Source organism: Triturus cristatus, chromosome 4_1 (assembly GCF_964204655.1).
Source record: "Triturus cristatus chromosome 4_1, aTriCri1.1, whole genome shotgun sequence".
Taxonomy (NCBI): domain Eukaryota; kingdom Metazoa; phylum Chordata; class Amphibia; order Caudata; family Salamandridae; genus Triturus; species Triturus cristatus.
The window spans coordinates 230045486-230069907 of NC_140585.1; the positions used below are offsets into that span (position 1 = coordinate 230045486).

At 44.7% G+C, this 24422-nt stretch overlaps 1 protein-coding gene across 5 annotated transcripts in view; it reads right to left on the reverse strand.

The window, feature by feature from the left end:
• The window catches only part of LOC146854158 (aldo-keto reductase family 1 member C1-like), a 204494-nt gene that overhangs the window by 120634 nt on the left and 59438 nt on the right, over positions 1 to 24422 (reverse strand). For all 5 annotated transcript variants that reach the window (XM_085651938.1, XM_085651936.1, XM_085651935.1 and 2 more), the window contains 2 exons: positions 6536 to 6703; positions 6294 to 6410 (listed from right to left, as the gene is read on the reverse strand). In XM_085651938.1, coding sequence (XP_085508064.1) covers positions 6294 to 6410; positions 6536 to 6703 — 285 coding nt within the window. The remainder of the gene's footprint in view (positions 1 to 6293; positions 6411 to 6535; positions 6704 to 24422) is intronic.

Consider the following 24422-nt stretch of genomic DNA (forward strand, 5'->3'; position numbering starts at 1 on the left):
CTCACAACCATTTGATGCATTGGTTAAAACTGGAATTAAAGTGGAACAGTCTCGTAACATGTTTAAAAATACTTGGCATTACTTAAATTGCAGGCTTCTTTTCCTGAACGATCAATGGGGAAGTGCGTCCCCATCAAATCCCTTCCAGCGCCGCAGTTGTTTTTGCTTTAGAAGCATCTCCCTGGTGGGTTTAGCTGGGGCAAGTGGGTCATGCTGCCTTATGAAACCAACAAAAAGAACTCCGAGTAGGCAGCCCCCGACCCTTCAGGGCGTCCTCACAGATGAGCACAGGGAAGCTCGCCAATTCAATGTTCAAACCAAAGCCAAAGAAGCTTACAGAGGCCCATTTCAGGAAAAGTTGCTTTAATCCAAGTACCACTGCATATATACTCCTTCTAGTTCAACATGTTTCGGCGATACTGCCTTGATCACGGATAGGAGTGGTCACAGATTGCCTCGCTGTAGGCGTATTTAAATGTTACTAACCACGTGACTTGTTCAATACTGCATCTCCCACAATGCATCAGTTTATGCAACGACGTTTAAACTGAGCTAATACTCATATTGCTGGAACATAGAATATGTACTCACAACCATTTGATGGTTTGGGTAATACTGGAATTAAAGTGGAACAGTCTCGTAACATGTTTAAAAATACTTGGCATTACTTGAATTGCAGGCTTCTTTTCGTGAACGATCAATGGGGAAGTGCGTCCCCATCAAATCCCTTCCAGCGCCGCAGTTGTTTTTGCTTTAGTAGCATATCACTGGTGGATTTAGCTGCGGTGAGTGGGTCATGCCGCCTTATGAAACCAACAAAAAGAACTCCGAGTAGGCGGCCCCCGACCCTTCAGGGCGTCCTCACAGACGAGCACGGAGAGGCTCGCCAATTCAATGTTCAAACCAAAGCCAAAGAAGCTTACAGAGGCCCATTTCAGGAAAAGTTGCTTAAATCCAAGTACCACTGCATATGTGCTCCTTCTAGTCCAATATTTTTTGGCGATACTGCCTTGATCACGACAGGAGTGGTCACAGATTGCCTCGCTGTTGGTGTATTTAAAAGTTACCAACTACATGACTTGTTCAATACTGCATCTCCCACAACGCATCAGTTTATGCAACGATGTTTAAACTGAGATAATACTCAAATTGCTGGAACATAGAATATGTACTCACAACTATTTGATGCATTGGTTAGTACTGGAATTAAAGTGGAACAGTCTCGCAACATGTTTAAAAATACTTGGCATTACTTGAATTGCAGGCGTCTTTTCCTGAACGATCAATGGGGAAGTGCGTCCCCATCAAATCCCTTCCAGCTCCGCAGTTGTTTTTGCTTTAATAGCATCTCCCTGGTGGGTTTAGCTGCGGCGAGTGGGTCATGCCGCCTTATGAAACCAACAAAAAGAACTCCGAGTAGGCGGCCCCCGACCCTTCAGGGCATCCTCACAGACAAGCACGGAGACGCTCGCCAATTCAATGTTCAAACCAAAGCCAAAGAAGCTTACAGAGGCCCATTTCAGGAAAAGTTGCTTTAATCCAAGTACCACTGCATACATGCCCCTTCTAGTCCAACATGTTTCGGCGATACTGCCATGATCACGGACAGGAGTGGTCACAGATTGCCTCGCTGTAGGCGTATTTAAATGTTACTAACGTGACTTGTTCCATACTGCATCTCCCACAATGCATCAGTTTATGCAACAATGTTTAAACTGAGATAATACTCATTTTGCTGGAACATAGAATATGTACTCACAACCATTTGATGCATTGGTTAATACTGGAATTAAAGTGGAACAGTCTCGTAACATGTTTAAAAATACTTGGCATTACTTGAATTGCAGGCGTCTTTTCCTGAACGATCAATGGGTAAGTGCGCCCCATCAAATCCATTCCAGCGCCGAAGTTGTTTTTGCTTTAGTAGCATCTCCCTGGTGGGTTTAGCTGCGGCGAGTGGGTCATGACACCTTATGAAACCAACATAAAGAACTCCAAGTAGGCGGCCCCCGACCCTTCAGGGCGTCCTCACAGACGAGCACGGAGACGCTCGCCGATTCAATGTTCAAACCAAAGCCAAAGAAGCTTACAGAGGCCCATTTCAGGAAAAGTTGCTTTAATCCAAGTAGCACTGCATACATGCTCCTTCTAGTCCAACATGTTTCGGCGATACTGCCTTGATCACGGACAGGAGTGGTCACAGATTGCCTCGCTGTAGGCGTATTTAAATGTTACTAACCACGTGACTTGTTCAATACTGCATCTCCCACAATGCATCAGTTTATGCAACGACGTTTAAACTGAGCTAATACTCATATTGCTGGAACATAGAATATGTATTCACAACCATTTGATGCATTGGTTAATACTGGAATTAAAGTGGAACAGTCTCGTAACATGTTTAAAAATACTTGGCATTACTTGAATTGCAGGCGTCTTTTCCTGAACGATCAATGGGGAAGTGCGTCCCCATCAAATCCCTTCCAGCTCCGCAGTTGTTTTTGCTTTAATAGCATCTCCCTGGTGGGTTTAGCTGCGGCGAGTGGGTCATGACACCTTATGAAACCAACATAAAGAACTCCAAGTAGGCGGCCCCCGACCCTTCAGGGCATCCTCACAGACGAGCACGGAGACGCTCGCCAAAACAATGTTCAAACCAAAGCCAAAGAAGCTTACAGAGGCCCATTTCAGGAAAAGTTGCTTTAATCCAAGTAGCACTGCATACATGCTCCTTCTAGTCCAACATGTTTCGGCGATACTGCCTTGATCACGGACAGGAGTGGTCACAGATTGCCTCGCTGTAGGCGTATTTAAATGTTACTAACCACGTGACTTGTTCAATACTGCATCTCCCACAATGCATCAGTTTATGCAACGACGTTTAAACTGAGCTAATACTCATATTGCTGGAACATAGAATATGTATTCACAACCATTTGATGCATTGGTTAATACTGGAATTAAAGTGGAACAGTCTCGTAACATGTTTAAAAATACTTGGCATTACTTGAATTGCAGGCGTCTTTTCCTGAACGATCAATGGGGAAGTGCGTCCCTATCAAATCCCTTCCAGCGCCGCAGTTGTTTTTGCTTTAGTAGCATCTCCCTGGTGGGTTTAGCTGCGGCGAGTGGGTCATGACACCTTATGAAACCAACATAAAGAACTCCAAGTAGGCGGCCCCCGACCCTTCAGGGCGTCCTCACAGACGAGCCCGGAGACGCTCGCCAATTCAATGTTCAAACCAAAGCCAAAGAAGCTTACAGAGGCCCATTTCAGGAAAAGTTGCTTTAATCCAAGTAGCACTGCATACATGCTCCTTCTAGTCCAACATGTTTCGGCGATACTGCCTTGATCACGGACAGGAGTGGTCACAGATTGCCTCGCTGTAGGCGTATTTAAATGTTACTAACCACGTGACTTGTTCAATACTGCATCTCCCACAATGCATCAGTTTATGCAACGACGTTTAAACTGAGCTAATACTCATATTGCTGGAACATAGAATATGTATTCACAACCATTTGATGCATTGGTTAATACTGGAATTAAAGTGGAACAGTCTCGTAACATGTTTAAAAATACTTGGCATTACTTGAATTGCAGGCGTCTTTTCCTGAACGATCAATGGGGAAGTGCGTCCCCATCAAATCCCTTCCAGCTCCGCAGTTGTTTTTGCTTTAATAGCATCTCCCTGGTGGGTTTAGCTGCGGCGAGTGGGTCATGCCGCCTTATGAAACCAACAAAAAGAACTCCGAGTAGGCGGCCCCCGACCCTTCAGGGCATCCTCACAGACGAGCACGGAGACGCTCGCCAAAACAATGTTCAAACCAAAGCCAAAGAAGCTTACAGAGGCCCATTTCAAGAAAAGTTGCTTTAATCCAAGTACCACTGCATATATGCTCCTTCTAGTCCAACATGTTTCGGCGATACTGCCTTGATCACGACAGGAGTGGTCACACATTGCCTCGCTGTAAGCGTATTTAATTGTTACTAACCACGTGACTTGTTCAATACTGCATCTCCCACAATGCATCAGTTTATGCAACGATGTTTAAACTGAGATAATACTCATATTGCTTGAACATAGAATATGTACTCACAACCATTTGATGCATTGGTTAATACTGGAATTAAAGTGGAACAGTCTCGTAACATGTTTAAAAATACTTGGTATTACTTGAATTGCAGGCTTCTTTTCCTGAACGATCAATGGGGAAGTGCGTCCCTATCAAATCCCTTCCAGCGCCGCAGTGGTTTTTGCTTTAGTAGCATCTCCCTGGTGGACTTAGCTGCGGCGAGTGGGTCATGCCGCCTTATGAAAACAACAAAAAGAACTCCGAGTAGGCGGCCCCCGACCCTTCAGGGCGTCCTCACAGACGAGCACGGAGAGGCTCGCCAAAACAATGTTCAAACCAAAGCCAAAGAAGCTTACAGAGGCCCATTTCAGGAAAAGTTGCTTTAATCCAAGTACCACCGCATACATACTCCTTCTAGTTCAACATGTTTTGGCGATACTGCCTTGATCACGGACAGGAGTGGTCACAGATTGCCTCGCTGTTGGCGTATTTAAATGTTACTAACCACGTGACTTGTTCAATACTGGATCTCCCACAATGCATCAGTTTATGCAACAATGTTTAAACTGAGATAATACTCATATTGCTGGAACATAGAATATGTACTCACAACCATTTGATGCATTGGTTAATACTGGAAATAAAGTGGAACAGTCTCGCAACATGTTTAATCTCTACTGACCACACCTTCAAGAAGACATGACAGGAACCTTCCTGGGTTGATATCCACTGACACAAAGTTCTCAAAGATATACTAGATTATTTACTGATGTCAGGGGAAGGACTAGCAGGAAAACTATAGGGGCTGATCATACGTTTGCTGTAAGAAAGGACAGGAGAACATGTCCAGTAATAGATTACCATTAGCGGAGTCATATCAGAGACACATATATCAGCAGGGAAGCCAGTGAGCATGCATGGGACTGGAGACCTAACCACTGTGGAGTGGTTTGTTCATAGACTCACCTCCATAAAGGGAGTGCTGGGAAGAACTTCTGTGACCAAATGGTAGTCAAATGCCTGCAGTCCAAAATTATTTGTTAGCAAGCCCTTTGGATAAGTTGGCCTTCATAATATGTTTGGTGTTTGTTTATGCTTTGATTAAACAATCTCATGACAGTACTGCTGCAGAACTCTGGACAGTGCACTACCTACTGTCAAAGCTCAAGCACTATTGTTTCACCTGCAATAGTAGTATAAAAGGAGAGTTCCTGACCAGTTACATTGGTCTGTAACATGAAGGTTCTCTTCCTTGAGCTGTTTCCACTTCTTGTTGTTGCCTGTCTGGCAAAATGCCATTGATAATGGATGGAGCTTCTACTGCTAACTTGTTGAGGTGAAACTACGTTAAATGTAGGTTTGCTTAATCTAGGACTGCTCTGGGCATTCATTTGACTGGCACCTGTCTTCAACATCTACAACCATAAAGACACAACTGCTGCAGGTTGTTGTTTTTTCCTGCAAAATGACTCCTGTTCTCCCGATTGAGTAAACTGCATGCTTATTACTGTACTCATGCCGATATACTAGTTATTTGACTTTGCCTTACAGAATGACAATTATTGTTCAATAAACCCATTAGACAGAGACCCACGAGCCAATAGTTTGATCTGCTGTAGAGGTGAGCCCAACCAGCACGGTGACCCATTAACATCCTTATGTATTTGCAACTGAGTACAGGTCTTCAAATATGCAACATACTATAATCTACTCTGCACCCACACTGATAGCCAGCCCTTGGTTCCCAAACATTTATCAAGAAACACCTCAGCTTCCTCTAGGTTCCATAGCATGTCTCCTGGAACTTTAGTCTTAAGCAGGTGGTCAATGTCTAGTACCTTTGCTTCTCAATGATCATGCAGCTACGTCATTGTTCTGTGCTTCCACAACACTTACTTTAAAAGATCAGGTTACCTATGTAACAATGTTGTGTTTGCTCATGTCTGAATATATATCAATCCATGTGTTACTACTCTACCCGTTAGTCGACTGATCACTTCATTCTTCAATGCACTTATCTATACAGTTCTCTACAGTTTGATGAAACAATCTATCCACTGTATGCTCTTTAATCTGCATTTCTGTCAATTTTTCATCATCTGTTTATCTGTACAACACTCTGTTTACTAAATCAGCCTACAATCTAAATACTTAACTGATTCAAGTAAGTTGTTTATTACAAATGTCTGTCTATTGCCACTCCTTGTGAAGCTTACCGGAACGCTCACGGGACAATGAATGAGAAACAGATCCATATAGTCCAGTTGAAGATCCTTTAGTGATTTCTCCAGGCACAAACGGACCATCTCTGGGGAGTTATAATTTGGTGGCAGCTGTAGCAATAAAACCACAAAATAAATCAATTGTACATTAATATACTGGTCACATTTTACTAGCAGACACAAACATTTTCTAACTGGAAAATCTCATCTGAATGTTTTTTTTTCCCAGACATTACCTTTCCAGTGTAGAATATCTCTTCTCTCGTCACCACACCTTTTGCGATCATCTCACGAATGGCTTCGCCAACCTCCACCTCATTTTGGTACGAGTGGGCTGAGTCAATATGGCGGAAGCCAAGCTCGATGGCCAGTTTCGTAGCCTCTTTGGCTTGACTTTTCGGCACCTAAAGAATCAGTCAACAATGAAGTCGGGGTTGGGAGATTGTGTCTCATTTAATGAAAGTCAAATAGTACGTAGGTGTGTGTCTGAAACCCACCAAAATGCGTATTACCAGACGGACAACTATTTAAGAAAATTGTCAAATGTTGATTATTTTAATAAATGGTGACTGTTACATACCTTCAGGAGTAGGATAGCAAACCTGTAAAGGGTGCTATTGAGTAGATTTATATTACAACAGTTAGAGGTTGGTGCCCTGGACACAAACTATGAACAGAAAAGCCTGTAGATTTCCTTCCAACACTACCCTTCTGTCGCTATGAGATGATCTGGTATAGATGCTTGACTGTCAAATACTAACAATGACACTTGTCTGCCTCTGGGGATGTAAAACATGTTGGTATTGGCACCAGTAACGTGGCTGGTGCCTACCTCTTTATTTATTAGTATTATATGGAGCTAGCCAGCACTAAGACCCAATTCATAGCAATGGTGACTTATTAAAAAGGCTAGGTACATAAGAATAAAACTAGGAGCTTCAATGGCTAGTTAACATTTCTAGCTTTAGTCCTTGAGGGGAAGGAGGGTGAGGCGGAGCGGAGCGTGTGTGAGCACGTATGTGTGTGAGTATGTGTCTACCAGTCTTTGCCCACCTGCTCTATAGCAAGAGCCAACCTTGTAAACAATCCTCATTCATTCACTTTCAAGCCCGACCTCTGCCTTACTGTTGCTGAGAATGGGATGAATACCTTGCTCATAGTAAACACACACAGTTGTATCCTGTCTTTAGATAAAGAGCTGCTCTTTCTCATGGACCAGATCTACAACACTGTTGAAATTCGCCCACTTTAAATCTCTGCTATTTAAAAAAAAATGTAAGCATCACTCTACGTTTTCAAGGCTCTGACTTTGTTTCACAGTATTTCTCCACACAGTTGCCGCCTGCCCATTGTTCTCCTTCATATGCACCATTATACACTGTTCGAAAGGCATGGACATATGTATCATTCATTACTTCACAAACTCTTAGGCTATTTACTGTGTATCTTGAAAGAAAAATCAAACCCATTCTTCTACCAGATACAGGCTGGAAGCAGCAGTGCTCTGCCTCAATCTGCCTGATTCAATCAATCATCAAAATTTCTTTATTCGACCTTCCGAAGACAGGTCATAAAAGATGCAGATGCAAATACAGTGTTAAAACATCTCATAAGAATGTGCCATCATTATAAAATTCATTAAATTTGATCACCGGAATTTGAACACGGCTAAACTAACAATGCATATAAAATAACAGGATAAAGAGCAACAATATAATTTTAACAACCAATAAATAATAAAATCGATCATGAAATTCATATTTAGAAAGGCAGATCTGAAGATGGAGTGACTTCAGTTCAGGCATATCACCCCAGGACACCCTATCACTCCAGAAAGTGCAAACCAGCTAGGACTTGGATGCCTTAATATCTTGGGGCATCTTTTAGGGTATGACAGAACGGGAGAACCACAATACAATGTCGAATCACACTTGAAATTCCAAAGTCTTATTTGACGGCAAATACTCACTTAGTTCTGCCTATGGACACCTGCAGGAAGATGCTGATTATGCTATTTTTCTCTCTTATGAGCTACTTCTTGCAAACATGTAGCTTTAAAGCAACCATCAGTCCACTCATTACTACAGAAGTGTCCAATGAAGACTTTTAATGATAAAAGTGAGATAAGATGAGGCTGCTGTAAAGTGCCCAGGTAGCTCCCAATAACTGTCTCTAGGTCACAACAAAATACATTCTATAACTGAACTTATGGCCCACCAGTGAGCAAGCCTCAACACATTATATCACAAGCTTGATATGAGGTTACAAAGAATGCAGATGTCACACATCTCCCCCCTTAAAAAACTGAAAATAAAACATTAAAAGATACACCCTAAATCTATTCACTAGACAGTAGAGCAACATTTGAGTCAAATAACTGGCAAGGAATTCAGCTACTGATGGCTGTTGTCCCACTCAGTGCGAGAACTTGGGAGAAATTCTTATGGCACAAGAATGGTATGTTCTGTCTCCAACTGTTCAAGTCCTTGCTCGGCTTGTTCATCTCACCATCAGTCACATGTTTACTCAGTATGTTCACCCTATCAACCTCACTACTGTGCCTCCTGCAATCACCCCTCTATCAGTCACATCAATTCTGTTACTCTGCCAATCAGGCACAGCTTTAGCCAGACACGACGTATTTCACCACTGACCATTCGCTATATCCACAGCATTACTTTGTACCTTCACTATCTGACCAGCTTCTCTAAATTTAGACAAGCCTTACCTCAACAAAAAAGGATCTTCAATGCAAACTGATTCATCTGCTACAACCCTGGGCTTCAACAACTCTTCTTTCCTCTTCATCCTTCTTTCATTGAGGCATGATTACATTGTTTGACTTGGCACCACAGCTAGAGACATGCACATCACACTTCTGATTCAGAGCCTTGAGAACCTAGAATGGTTAATATCCACAGTAATCAAATGTGGTGTGGTCTTGTAGGCCCAAAGTGCGCCCCTAATAGCATCTACACTAGCTACTCCATCCATTGGCTTGATGGCGATAAAGTGTTGTGGGAGGTGTTTAATTCCACACCTGTACCAAAACTCTTTAATGGCAGATGACGTAAATTGAGCTCTATTATCGGTAACACTTCATTGAGATCTCCCTCCCTAGCAAAAACTTCTTGGAAAAAGAACATATGGCAGTAGTGGTGGTAGGTTCAGCCGCACCCTTCAAATCTACCCACCTCGACAAATGGTGCATCATAACTATCATGCATTTCATGTAATTTAGAAGAACATGGAATGGACCCAGAAAATCAATTGCCACCCTCTGTCACATTCCAACATTCTACAGGGATTGAAATGGGAGCGGATGTGACAAAATGCTTATTGCTACAGCTACATTGTACACAGGTACGTACCAATCTTTCCCTCTTCATCAATATCAGGTCACCAAAAATTACATCTAATTGCATTTAGTGGCAATCATTCCTAAATGATCCACATACGCAGATTCCAAAATTCTCAGTTTTAAACAGTAAGGCAGAACTAACAACACCTTTTACAAGTAAAGCATTTTTCAAAGATAATTTGTCTGCCCACTTTTTGACAGACTTTTCTTAGGCCATCCTGTTGTTACAAAATTCATGACCTTACTCAGTTCTGTGTCCTCCATCAGTTTTGCACACTGTAAGAAATTGAATTGTTGGTTGAGGGGGGATGTGAGCCCTTCTCAATGTGATACCCCAAAACCGGTCCCAGGATGCTTGCTTCCAGTCCAGAGAGTACCTGGAGTGGCAGTTCGGGCTAGCCTATTCCCATTAGGAGCAGGGTCAAGGCTGATTTGCATATGCCTGGGTCCAACCTGGGGTGGCATAGTGAGCAAATGAACAGTGAATTAAACCCAGATCTCTGTACTGGGGATGAGTGGTTGAAAGGTTTCAGTACTCTGTCCATCATCTTGTGTTTGCTAAGCCCTTCTCAATGAACCGCTACCATCCGTGTCAGGGTGAACCACAAGAAGTCACTAAATTAACCTCTGCTCAACCTTCTGGTAGCTTGGCACAACAGTAGTCAGGCTTACCTTAGAGGCAATGTGTAAGGTATTTAAGCATCCCACAAACAGAATGAAAGTGAAAACACAGCACAAGAAAAATCCCACAACAATGTAGAAATATAGGGTAAAATATAATAAATAATTTGACACTAAAACCACAAAGATCCAATCAGTAGAACTGGAGATATGCAATTTCAAATATTTAAGGTAAGTATAGCTCCTAAAAGCACCAAGCCCAACTTGCAGTTATATGGTCATGCACAAGTTCAGACTGAGTGCTATGGAGCGCAGGCTGGAAATCCAGGTTAGTCCTGCTGAAAAGTTTACCTTATGAAGTCCATCATACAGAACATCCTTCCCCAAAAATAAGGCTTGAATGTTTCAATTCCTCACACACAGGCTATCATCTCATTTCTCTATAAGAGAATAATGAGTTTTCCGGTCTCTCATTCTTCTGGATGCAAATAGAATCATGGCCTATTTAGCCCCATCCAGCTAAGACAGTGCAGGCTCAAACTATTATTCTTCTTGATGGAAACCCTACTATGACCTGTTTAGCCTAATCCAATTGAGACAGTACAGGCCCCATCCAATACTAACTTACATGAACTGTTACTATGTTTCATGACCCTCAAGGCATGATTGCAGAGCAAGAACTAAAACAATGCCATGCTTAATCATCTGAAAATTTTCCTGACATAATGGAGATCACATACATTTTGTGTTTAGTTTCAGTAACTTTCTGAAACATTCTGTGAGATTCAAATAGTTTTGAATGACCTACGAATAAAATTCTTATAAGCATAAGATTGGGCATAGTTGATCTCTGTCACAGGGATGCACACACTTTACGATTCCATTAACTAACCCCTTACTGGATAGCAGAAGTATTCTATCTTGTTCACACAAAAACTGCATTTGTCTCCCTCCAAGTTCTTGCAAAATTCTGAGTAGATTGTCAAGAACTGTGTCATGTTCAACCTCCGTTTCAGCAAATAGAAATATATTATCCTGAAATGCAACCACATGTGACTTACCTTTTAGCATTCTTAAAATAACCTTCTGTAATACCAGAAGCTGCTAAGGCCAGTTCATATGGCATATGGCAGAATTGTAAAGTACCTTCAGGTGTTACAAAAGATCTAGCTCCACATGGTGATACCTTGTTTGAAGACCTAATTTGGTAATCAATTTGAACTTACACATACTTGTGATCAAATCTATGTAAGTCAGGTGAAAATTCTCTACCCCAATAGCATTATTAACACGCAGTAGTACAATGCATTTGTTCCCTCATTTCGTTTTTTATCAAAACTAAAATAGAAAAGCAAAGTGTCGCTTCTACTAGCTCAATTGTTCCATCTTCCTGCATTTTCTTGAGAAGCAGGGACAGTTCCCCTTCCTTACACTCTGTGGGATAGCCTGTTTTATCTAGAACACTCACATATTTTACTTTGATAGACTGAAAAAAGTTCTTGATTCCACCTCTTTTCTCATGTATAACTTAGCTAAACTTTTCCATCCAGTTATGGCCAATATCAGTATTTACTACTGAAACAGGTATCTCTGCTCAGGTCTGAGGACCATGTAAACAGACTGGCGCCACCATCCCAACAGATTGATTTTCTTGTGAGCCACATATACTTAGCTTAAAGGTCCATTTTGCTACCTTCGAAGGCATTAGTTGTTACATCTGGAGGTGATAATATTTTCTTACACCAATGTTCTTTGTGCCTTTTTATCAAAATAATTGTGATCCTTGCACCCGACTCTAGAAGTAGTTGAATATCTATACCCTCAAGAGTTACGGGTACATGAGGATCACTGTACCATCTATTGTTTGGAACACATCCTACTTCCACAACATTTAACCCCTTCGCTGCTAGGCCTTCCCACCCCTGTACTAAGCCTTTTTTTGGCTATTTGGGGTAGTTCGCGCTTAGGCCCCTGTAACGTTTTGACCACATAAGGTATCCACGCCAAATTTGCGTCCTTTTTTTCCAACATCATGGGGATTCTAAAGGTACCCAGGGTTTGTGGATTCCCTGGAGGGGACCCAGAAATTTGCCAAAATACTGCTAAATTTTGTTTTTGGGGGGAATAATGGGACAAAAGGGCTCCAGATGAAAGCGTCTGTTTTTTTCCCTGCAAATGGTATCAAAAATCACCATCTTCCCAGCTTTCAGGGACAAGCAGACTTTTGTCAGAAAACCAAAATTTTGTACACAGTTTTGGCATTTTTTGGGGACATAGCCTATTTTTGCTATTTTTTGTGCTTTAAACCTCCCTCCAGTTAATTGGGTGTACCCATACTAAATTCCACCCACCTCGCGCTCCCCAAAGTCTTCCGAGAATAATGGTACCTCACTTGTGTGGGTAGGCCTAGTGCCCGCGACAGGAAACGGCCCAAAACGCAAGGTGGACACACCACATTTTCAGAGTGAATAATGACCCTTTTTTTGCAAAGTGCCTAGCTGTCGTTTTTTAACCCTAGCTCTGTCGGCATCTAGGGAAACTTAGCAAACCGATACATGTTTTAAAACTAGACACCCAGGGGAATCCAGGATGGGGTGACTTGACAGGCTCTCACCAGGTTCTGTTACCCAGAATCCTTTGCAAATCTAAACAATTGTCAAAAAAACACATTTTCCTCAGATTTCTGTGGTGGAAAGTTCTGGAATCTGCGTGGATCCACAAAATTCCACCCACCCCGCGTTCCCCAAAGTCTTACAAGAAAAATGGTACCTCACTTGTGTGGGTAGGCCTAGTGCCCGCAGCAGGAAACGGCCCAAAACGCAACGTGGACACACCACATTTCCAGAGTGAAAAATGACCCTTTTTTAGCAAAGTGCCAAGCTGTAGTTTTTGAACGCTAGCTCTGCCGGCACCTAGGGAAAGCTAGCAAACCTATACATTTTTTTAAACTAGACACCCAGGGGAATCCAGGATGGGGGGACTTGACTGGCTCCCGCCAGGTTCTGTTATCCAGAATCCTTTGCAAACCTAAACAGTTGTCAAAAAAAACTAATTTTTCTCACATTTCTGTGGTGGAAAGTTCTGGAATCGGCGTGGATCCACAAAATTCCACCCACCCCGCGTCCCCCAAAGTCTTCAGAGAAAAATGGTACCTCACTTGTGTGGGTAGGTCTAGTGCCCGCAACAGGAAACGGCCCAAAACGCAAGGTGGACACACCACATTTTCAGAGTGAAAAATTACCCTTTTTTAGGTCTTGGCTCGAAGGCTGCGCTTGCGCAGTCTCGCTCCGAGATTTAATGTTAGGAGTGGGGCTTTAACCCGCCCCTTTTTTTACCTCTTCTCCATTGGCTGGCCTCTGAAATACTGGTCAGCCATTGGAGAACAGCATTGTCTCTCCAAACAAGCCCCGTCTTTTTCGGATTCGGGGGTGTGTTTTTTACGTTCTTTCTCTCCTCTGAAATGTAAACACTCCAGCCAATGGCAAGAGGAGAGAAAGAAAAACACGCCCACGAATCAGAAAATGACGCAGCGTTTCTCCGAGGCATTTCTGCTTGACCTCAGAGAAACATGGTGGCACTCGCTCCCTCTCCTCGGGCCGAAGCTACTAAAATCAAATACAATACTAGGCAAAGCTCCTATGCTCATCCACCTTCATGCTGGTCGACCACTTACCGGGATTCAAAACATCTCCTGCACGTACGTAAAAATGCCTCATTATTTACCTACGCACCGTTTGTGAAACATCGTGATGAGACTTGAGAAGTTACTTTGCCTCCGCCATTTTAGAAGGCATTTAAGAATATGTTTGATATCTCTGATTTTCTGATCCGTCTCTGTCTTTTGTTTATCTGGTATTGTAATCCTGCTTAATTATTGTGGTGTTTTGTATTCTCTAGCTGCCCAGCAATGCTCATTGGGTGTCGTAAAAGAGGGCACTCCCTCCAACTGAACTGCACCCCCTCCTTCACATCTTTCAAAAGCGGTCCAAAGAAACAGGTGCTAAGCAGAGGCGCCTGTATGGCCTTCTCACTTACTCACCTTCGGGGTAAGTTTGCAGAGACCACCGGCACTTCTGATATGCCCTGTGTGCTCTTCAGCACATGCCCCCCTTTCTTATTGGAGTGTTAAATCTGCTGATTGACAAACTGTTTATGTACCCCCAGCTGTTTGTGCACCCGGCTTCCCCCCATCCGGCAGCTGGGGTGAGCGGTGCTGGTGTGTGGAGGGGCTCCAGCAAACCTTTCCTACAAGAGTGGGCGCTCCCGCCTCTGCACCTCACCCTGAGCGTGGCACCCCTGTGGCTGGGCACCCACCCATCGCCTGCCCCCGCCGCCCATGCACCCTCACTGCCAGCCGGGCGGGAGCAGCCCCCAGCAGGTGATTTGGGCTCAGAACACAGGGAGGCAAAATGAATCACAGTCCCAGAACCACTCAGGACGCGCGGCCTTTTCTCTGATTCATTTCCGCATTTCAATTAGTTTTTTTCTCTCTCGCTTTCAATCTCATTAGAAGGCAAACATTCGATTTGTCTCTTACACATGTGAAGTGCAGAACAGAGCTGGGGCCCCTGCCTTTGTGAAGGCCCGCGGCGGGGTGGAAGAGGGTGTCAGCGAATTTGAATTGCCTGATGAAATGGGGCACTAAGTGGTACCTCCACATTTTTCTCTTATAGCGGGTTGTCACCCCCTCCCACTCCAAGCGCTTCACTGCTGGTTGGAGGGTCTGGGCAGGAAGGCATCGATCAAGTGTCACACTTTTTCCACACCACAACAGCGGATAGTTTATGATATGCGAATGCGAGAGCTTGAGAAATGACCGCCAGACAATGCATATGGAGCCCAATTGTACTGTATTTGTAACCGCCTACAGCTGCTTGTTGTGTTATCTTTACTGCTAGTGACTGCTTTGGCTGTCGGTAGGAAGGTTGCTGTTGTGCTAATAGTATTGACAGTAGTGGGGGTGGGGTAGGCTGTGGCTGCAATGTGTGGGTTTGCTGTATCTCCTATACTAGGAGTTGGTGTGTATAATCTGGGTGCAGTACTGTGTGTGGTGGTTCTCTGTAGTACTGTGCACACGGAAACTGCAGTACTAGCACAAGCATCCCTTTTGTGTGCCCACACACCCTAGCTGCATTACTAGTAGTGTGTATGTGTGCACTTACTCTGGTTATGGGCTCCTTGTGTATCTATTAGCTGGCTGCGGTGCTGTCAGCATGGTGGGTGTGCGCCCCGCTGCAGTGCTTGCCATGGAGGCAACCATCACGGATGCATTACTGCTACTGACAATGGGTGCAGTGCTGACCCCGGCTGTAGTGTAACCGCACGTTCGTGAAGATTCTGGACTAGCAGCATGTGCTCTGGCTGTGGTACTAGTAGTTTGTGTTCGCTACTTTGACAGCAGTGCTAGTAATTTGTAGGTATCTCTACAGCGTGCATACTATGGCTGTAAAGCAGAAATTGTGTACACTGCTGGGGGTGTGTGTGTGTGACCATCCATAGATAAGTGACGGCTATGTGTCTAGTCAGTGTTACTAACTGCGCACCAGCACTGCTACAGTGTGCTAGTAATTTCATTTCCAGTCTGGTTCCTCCCAACCCTGCCTCGTTTGTGAGCTGTGGTTCCATTCTTCAATGACATGACCAGTGTATGCCTGAAACGCAGAAACCTTCCTCGGTTTCTTGCACGCTTTATCTTTAGTGGCGAAGTTCTCTTTTTATTTCCTTCTGATGTTGGCATTTAACTCCTTCGTTTCTCGTGTCTTAAACACTGTTAAATGATGACTTATTGCTAATCTCGTCACAGGTGCTGGAAGGTTTGTGGAAGCCACTGTGTGTGTATGTGTGGCTCTGTGTGTGTGGCTCTGTGTATGTGGCTCTGTGTGTGTGGCTGTGTGTGTGGCTCTATGCGTGGTGGCTCTGTCTGTGTGTGGGTAACTCTGTGTGTGTAGGTGGCTCTGTGGGTGGCTCTATTTGTGTGTGGGTTGCTCTGTGAGTGGCTCTGTGTGTGTGGGTGGCTCTGTGTGTGGGTGGCTGTGTGTGTGTGGCTCTGTGTGTGAGTGCAAATGTAATATGTCTCACTTTGGAGAGTGATTAAGCTATTGACATTGTAAATAACAATGCCGTTTCTTTAAATGTTTTAAAAACAAAAACAAGAATAATGTCATGAGCAATGCCAACAGCTCTAACTTTAACAATGCCGAGACCATTGCATTGTAAATGCTTTTTTGTAAAGTGTCTAGCTGTAGTTTTTGAACCCTAGCTCTGCCGACACCTAGGGTAACCTAGCAAACCTATAAATGTTTGAAAACTAGACACCCAGGGGAATCCAGTATCGGGTGACTTGACTGGCTCTCACCAGGTTCTGTTACTCAGAATCCCTTGCAAACCTGAAAAAATGTTTAAAAAAACCATTTTCCTCCCATTTCTGTGGTGAAAAGTTCTGAAATCTCCATGGATCCACAAAATTCCACCCACCCCGTGTTCTCCAAAGTCTTCCGAGAAAAATGGTACCTCACTTGTGTGGGTATGCCTAGTGCCCACAACAGGAAACGTCCCAAAACGCAAGGTGGACACAACACATTTTCACTGTGAAAAATGATCCTTTGTTTGCAAAGTGCCAAGCTGTAGTTTTTTAACCCTAGCTCTGCCGGCACCTAGGGAAACCCAGCAAACCTATACATTTTTTAAAACTAGACACATGGGGAATGCTAGGGAGGTATGGCTTGCATGGATCCCCCAACGTTTTCTTACCCAGAATCCCCTGCAAACCTCAGATTTAGCTGAAAAAAATCACTTTTTCCATACATTTTTGTGTGGGAAAGTTGTGGCATCACCGGGCTGACACAAATTTACTACCACCCAGCAGTCTCCCGGATCTCCTGATAAAAATGGTGCATCACTCATGTGGGAGGCCCAAGTACCCGTGACAGGCAAGGGCCCAAAACGTATTGAGGCGACATCAAAATTGCCTATCACAAAACGACCTGGTTTTGCAAGAAGGGTCACCTGGGTTTTTGGCCCCGTGCTCAGCGGCCATCTAGGGAAACCTACCAAACCCACACTTTTCTGAAAACTAGACACCCGGGGTATTCCAGGGAGGTATGGCTTGTGTGGATCCCCCAACGTTTTCTTACCCAGAATCCACTGCAAACCTCACATTTAGCTGAAAAAAATCACCTTTTGCACACATTTTTGTGTGGGAATCTTGTGGCATCACCGGGCTGACACAAATTTCCTACCACCCAGCATTCCCTCAGGACTCCCGATAAAAATGATGCCTCACTCATGTGGGAGGCCCAAGTACCCGCGACAGGCACGGGCCCAAAACATATTGAGGCAACATCAAAATTGCCTATCACAAAACAACCTGGTTTTGCAAGGGGGGTCACCTGGGTTTTAGGCCCCATGCTCGGCGGCCACCTAGTGAAACCTACCAAACCCACACATTTCTGAAAACTAGACATCCGGGGGAATCCAGGGAGGTATTTCATTTGTCGATTTCAGCTATTGTTTTCTTAGCCAGAATCCCCTGCAAAACTCAAACTTAGCTGAAAAAAAGCACTTTTTCTACACATTTTTGTGTGGGAAACTTGTGGCATCACCAGGCTGACACAACTTTCCTACCACCCAGCATCCCCACAGGTCTCCCGATAAAAATAGTGCCTCACTCATGTGGGAGGCCCAAGTACCCGCGACAGGCAAGGGCCCAAAACATATTGAGGCGACATCAAAATTGCCTATCACAAAACGATCTGGTTTTGCAAGGGTGGTCACCTGTGTTTTTGGACCCGTGCTCGGCGGCCACCTAGGGAAACCTACAAAACCCACACATTTCTGAAAACTAGACACCCGGGGGATTCCAGGGAGGTATGGCTTGCATGGATCCCCCAACGTTTTCTGACCCAGAATCCCCTGCAAACCTCAAATTTAGCTGAAAAAAATCAGTTTTTTCACACATTTTTGTGTGGGAAAGTTGTGGCATCACCTGGCTCACACAAATTTCCTACCACCCAGCGTCCCCCCAGGTCTCCCGAGAAAAATGGTGTGGGAGGCCCAAGTACATGCGACAGGAGACCTGGGGAAACGCTGGGTGGTAGGAAACTTGTGTCAACCCAGTGATGCCACAACTTTCCCACACAAAAATTTGTGAAAAAAGTGATTTTTTAGCTAAATTTGAGGTTTGCAGGAGATTCTGGGTAAGAAAACGTTGGGGGATCCACGCAAGCCATACCTCCCTGGAATCCCCGGGGTGTCTAGTTTTAAAAAATGTATGGGTTTGGTATATTTCCCTAGATGGCCGCGGAGCCCGGGGCCAAAAACACATGGGACCCCCTTGAAAACCAGGTTGGTTTGTGATAGGTAATTTTGATGTTGCCTCACTAGGTTTTGGGCCCTTGCCTTTCGCGGGCACTTGACCTACCCACGCGAGTGAGGTACCATTTTTATCGGGAGACCGGGGGAATACTGTGCAGAAGGAAATTTGTGGATCCACGCAGATTCCAGAACATTCCCACAACAGAATTGTGAGGAAAATGTGTTTTTTTTTACAAAGTTTGAGGTTTGCAAGGGATTCTGGGTAGCAGAACCTGGTGAGAGCCAGACAAGTCACCCCATCCTGTATTCCCCTTGGTGTCTAGTTTTAAAAAATGTACAGGTTTGCTAGGTGCCAGCTGTGCTAGGGCCCAAAATCCACAGGTAGGCACATTGCTATAAAAAAGTCGGAGCCTAGTGGGCCTTCTGCTGCCCTGGGAGGGAATCGGGGGAGGGGCGGTTCATCCCGATATGCCCCCAAGGGGGGCAGAAAGACTGTGGCTTGTTTTTGTGGGAGTGGGGGCATTGGTATGGCCATTTTGGGCAGCCCCATTGCATAAAAAAAGCCAGCGAATCGCTGGCGCCTAGTGGGCTTTATCAGGGGCCACTGCCCTATCTGCCCTCCCGGGGGGCAGAAAGACTGGAATTTCTCAGGGGGTGGGGTGGGGGTATTATCATGCCCATTTTGGGCAGACCCTACCCCTACATGAATTAAACAAAAAAATCCCTGGTTTCTAGTGGGCTTTCTGCCCCCCCCGGGGGCAGATTGGGGGCTACAGCTCCCATCTGCCTCCCTGGGGGGCAGAAAGGCTGTCATTTTTGTGGGGTGGGGTGGAGGCATTGGCGTGCCTGTTTCGGGCAGCCCCCACCCTAATTATATATGGCAACGAAAAATCTCTGCCCTCCTCCCTAAAAACAAATGCTTAAAAAAAATCCCAGGCATCAAGTGGGCTTTCTGCCCCTCAGGAGGGGCAGATTGGGGGCTACTGCCCCTATCTACTCCCCCAGGGCGGCAGGAAGGCTGCAATGGTGGGGGCATTGGCATGCCCGTTTCGGGCAGACCCCACCCTAAAAAAAGTTGTGCAAAAAAAAAATCCCTGACGTTTAGTGGGCTTTCTGCCACCCCGGGGGGCAGATTGGGGTCACTGCCCCATCTGGCCCCCAAGGGGGGCAGACAGGATATAATGGTGGCAGGGGGGTGGGGGCATTGGCATGCCCGTTTTTGGTAGCCCCCACCCTAATTATATATGGCAACGAAAAATCTCTGGCGTCAAGTGGGCTTTCTGCCCCCCCAAAGGGACAGATTGGAGGCTAATGCCCCATCTGCCCCCCAGGGGGGGCAGAAAGGCTGTAATGGTGGTGGGGTGTAGGGGCATTGGCGTGTCTGTTACGGGAAGCCCCCACCTTAAAACATATACGCCAAAAAACATCCCTGGCGTTTAGTGGGCTTTCTGCCCCCCGGGGGTGGCATATTGGGGGCTACTGCCCCATCTGCCCACAGAAAGACTGAATTATGCCCATTAGTTTATGGGGGGAGCGAAGGCCCTTGCCCAAGGGGCCTCTCCCCGCTCCCTGGTGTCTAGTGGGTGGATCCCTGCTTGGGGATCACCCTCCTGGGGATTCTGCCCTTTCCAATACTGAGATAGCCCCCTGAGCATGTAGAGAGTGAAACTGAAATGAGCGTAAAGGCTCTTTTCAGTTTCGTTTTCTTTGACGTGCACGCTGATCGTCAGTTCACTGAAACAGCGGGGGGCCTCGGGAGCTGGGGAAGCTCTTCCCCAGCTCCCGAGGCTTTGGGGAGAAAAAGAAATTCCTCTGCTGTCTGCAGCAGAGGGATTTCGTGCCCCTGTCCTCATAACAAAATGGTTCCGACAGGAGCACCGATGCACTTGACAGAACCATTCCGTCATTTGCATCGAAGGGGTTAAGGAAAGTACCAATTCATTTATCTTGCTTTCTACCATGTCAGATTCTTCAGAAAGACCTTGGTCTTTGTCCACTCCTGACAATATCATGTTTGTTCCTGTACAAACTTTACTAAAGTGTCCGACTGTATTGCACCTCCAGCCTTCATGAGCTATATCGAGACACTTCTTAAAATTGGACACATGAAAACAAGATCCAACGTAGAGCACTGTTCAGGTTGAGAAGCATATAGTACCTCTTCCTTTACTTCCAATGGATAACTTTTTAACTGCTTGGTATATTTTTGAGAACATTCAATACTTTTGTTATATCCACAGATCAGGGCCTGATTTAGATCTTGGCGGTGCTACCGTTGTCCCGCTGCAGTGGCGGTTCCTAGTACTCCATCGCAGCTGATGGCAGTCCACCCACCGTATCTAGATGTTGGGTCAATAGACACGACTCCGCTGCAGCGCTGTTTTCTATGATGGCTAACAGTACTCCGTCGCCATCAGGTTGGTGCGATTGCGCCAAGCTCATTTAGATGTTCCCATTGTACTGACGATGTCCGGGTGTCAGAGTCCTGAAGGAGTGAGGCCCTGCTGGTGTGGAGACAGGTAAGTACTACTTATCCTTGTCTTAATAAACATACATTTGTTGTGAATGTGTCATGATGTATATGTAGGCAATGTGTAATGCCCATTTCTTGCATATTGCATAGCATACCAGCATACACACACTAATGTATGTACACCCACAGTCATCACAAGCACAACACCCACACCCACCACTACCAGAAATATAATTTTTTTATGCGTCAAAACAGGTGTGTACATTTTAACACAATAAGTGGTAAGATGTACACTCAAGCATTACACAAACAAATTTGCATGTAAGAGCAATGTTAAAATACACTGACAAATGCTAATGTCAACACAAAATTCGTAGTGAGACAGGTGACACAGAAGCCTACCTTAGATTCCAGTGACAACAAGGTGGCTGAGCATTGTGATAAAGTGGTAGCAGAACAGGAGGACCTGAACGATAGGGTTTAAGATGGGAACTGAAGTGGGAATCCGAAAAAAGGTAAGTTTTGATCTTCTTTTCGTATTCCACCAAACTGAGCTTGGAGGTTTTTCCACCACAGTTGCCTCGACGGAAAGGCACATCGTAATCAGGACAGTGGGAATCTTGGGGGGGGCTCCCTCCGACAGCTGCTTATGTCTCTGACGGCGTTGATGTGGGAGCAAAATGGGCAGAAGGGGTGTATGCTTGCGTAATTCCACCAAGTAGTCACTGCTAATATTTATATATAGATTTGGAAACAAAATGAAAAATAGAAAGAAGAAGCATTCTAATCGTGGTTGAGATCTCTTGTGTGATCAGCTCAAGCATGCAGATAGCTGTGGTGTATGATTGCATAATTCCACCAAGTAGTCACTGCTAATAATATGTATATATAGATTTGGAAACAAAACGTAAAATGGAAAGAAGAATCATGCTAATCATGGTTGAGATCTCTTGTGTGATCCGCTCAAGCGTGCAGATAGCTGTGGTGTATGTAAGAAGTGCTGCAAATACGGGGCCTCATTTACAATCCCTGTGCTTCTTTGGAATGTCACTTTTAATGATGCGCACTGGGCTTAGCCATATCCACAAGGCCACGTAAAGCCACCCTGTGTGGTTTTTCATGTTTTTGTAAATATGGAGTAAGACAACGCAGGGCAAGTCGCTGAGTTGCCTCACACTATGATGGGGAGGCCTTCCATGGGCGTTACGGTGGGTGTTCCTACGTAACAACCATGGCATTTGACATATTACCAGATTTACAAGTTGTAAACCTGACGAATGCATTAAACTGCATTCGCCTCTCCTTGTTTTATCCTCTTTATGTATGTGCTCCATTCAGCAGCACACATAGAAAGAGGAAATCGCCTGAATTGATTCCTGGAAAACAAACAATCATCCCTACAACGGAGACACCGTGTGGCAAGGGTGCCTGCGATGGCAGGTAATTGAGCGCCAGCACAGGGAAATATCTATCTAATAGGTACGGCATATTCCTGCCCTTTTCTTTTTCTGTAGGGCAGTGCAGCAGGAAGGCTTGCAGCACTGTCCTACGGCAAAAGATTATAAATGAGACCCACAATGTTTAATGAGTTAATTAACACAAGCGTGCTGATTGTTGAAGAAAATGCCAGTGAATTGCGTTAATCAAAAGTATCCATTAGATGTTGTTTTAATGCAGTTTTCAGAACCTGTGGAATAGTTAACTTCCTGAAGTGATGTCATATGTGTGTCAGTAATCCTGCAGAGACTGACAAAATAAACATCTGAACAGACTTTTGAACAGAATTATGAGGTTAGATGAGCTGCGGTGAATAAATGCGTGACACGAAACCCATTGGAGACACTGTCACGCTAGGGAGCCATGGGGGGGGGGGGGGGGCGCTGAAACGATAGGGTGTGCTTGGTCTTCCGGTGCTCTGACTGAGGCATCGGGCTAGCAATGCTGGTCACTAGCACACCAGCTGCAGGGCAGAATAAGGCTTGACAGTACCAATCTCTGGCTCGAGTGCATCACAAAGTAGACTGACTCCGAGCTAACGCTGAAAGATTCATCCATTCCAAAAGTGACTCATTGTCAGTATACAAGGTAAATTAAACATTTACGATAGGGATACCCTGGGACCCTACCCCTCTACACTGCAACAGGACTCCATATGCCACTGAGAAGTCTCAACTTGAATTTAATGAACGCTTTGTTCTTTAGATTGTTATGTTTCATACAGGTACCCGATATAGGCTCAGGTAGCAAACAGACCTTTCAACTACATTTCCCCTGACATTACACTACATAATGGTTTTTAGTACTGACCTTTTACCTAGTTATGGTAATGCTTAAATTACATGGGGCTTTCTCTGAATACTAGCCTAATTCATTATGCATGAGGATTCTTGGAATCACAACAGGACACAGCTGGACACCATCTCCTGAATAATAACTATGTACAAGGGTCCTCCCTCCCGTCATCCTAGTCCGACATGACACAGCAAGGTATATCCCCTGGGGGTACCACTTTGTGTATATATACACCATGTCTTGCTGAGGTAGTCAGAGGAGAAAAATACTTCAATGCCGACACACTGACGTGAGAAGCTGAGGTTCCTGCACACAGACACTCCAGCTCACAGTGGTCTGACATCCCTGTCGGGGTGTCCATCTCAAGACTAAGACGGGGTCCCACAGTCTCTCACTTCAGGTAATGGGGTTGACTTTATCCTAGAGGGATTCTTAGCTTTTACACCCACATACATGCTAGGTACACAACCTTTTTCCAGAAATCGATTTTTCAATTTATTGACCACATCTTATTTCACTGTGGCTTCAGTTTAATAACTATCCTGACAATAAGTTAGTGGATACTTCGATAACGTCTGGTGCAGTTGTGGCTTGTTGGCTGTACTTCGGAGCAGCTGAGCGGAGTGGAGGACCGGACCATGTGGACACCATCAGACTTTAAGGCGATGGGTAGGTGAGCCTGTCCTACAGTGTGATTGAACGTTGGATGAATAAGTACAGCCAACACGCCACAACTGCACCAGACGATATTGAAGTATCCACTAACTTATGGTGGGGATAGTTATCAAACTGAAGCCACAGTGACATAAGATGTGGTCAATAAATTGAAAAATCGATTTCTGGAATAGGTTCAATAAAAAGTCATTCACCATATTTTTTTAAGACAAAAAACAGCGGGTGGCCCGAGTAGTATTGCTGACCCAGGACTGGAGTATCTTTTTAATGAAACTCAACAGTGACACAGTGGTGTTTAATAGACACGGAAAGTCATCCATGAACAATTGGCCTCAATTTAACACGGCCTATTACTGAGAGCATAGGCACCTGTTTTATGAAAAAAATC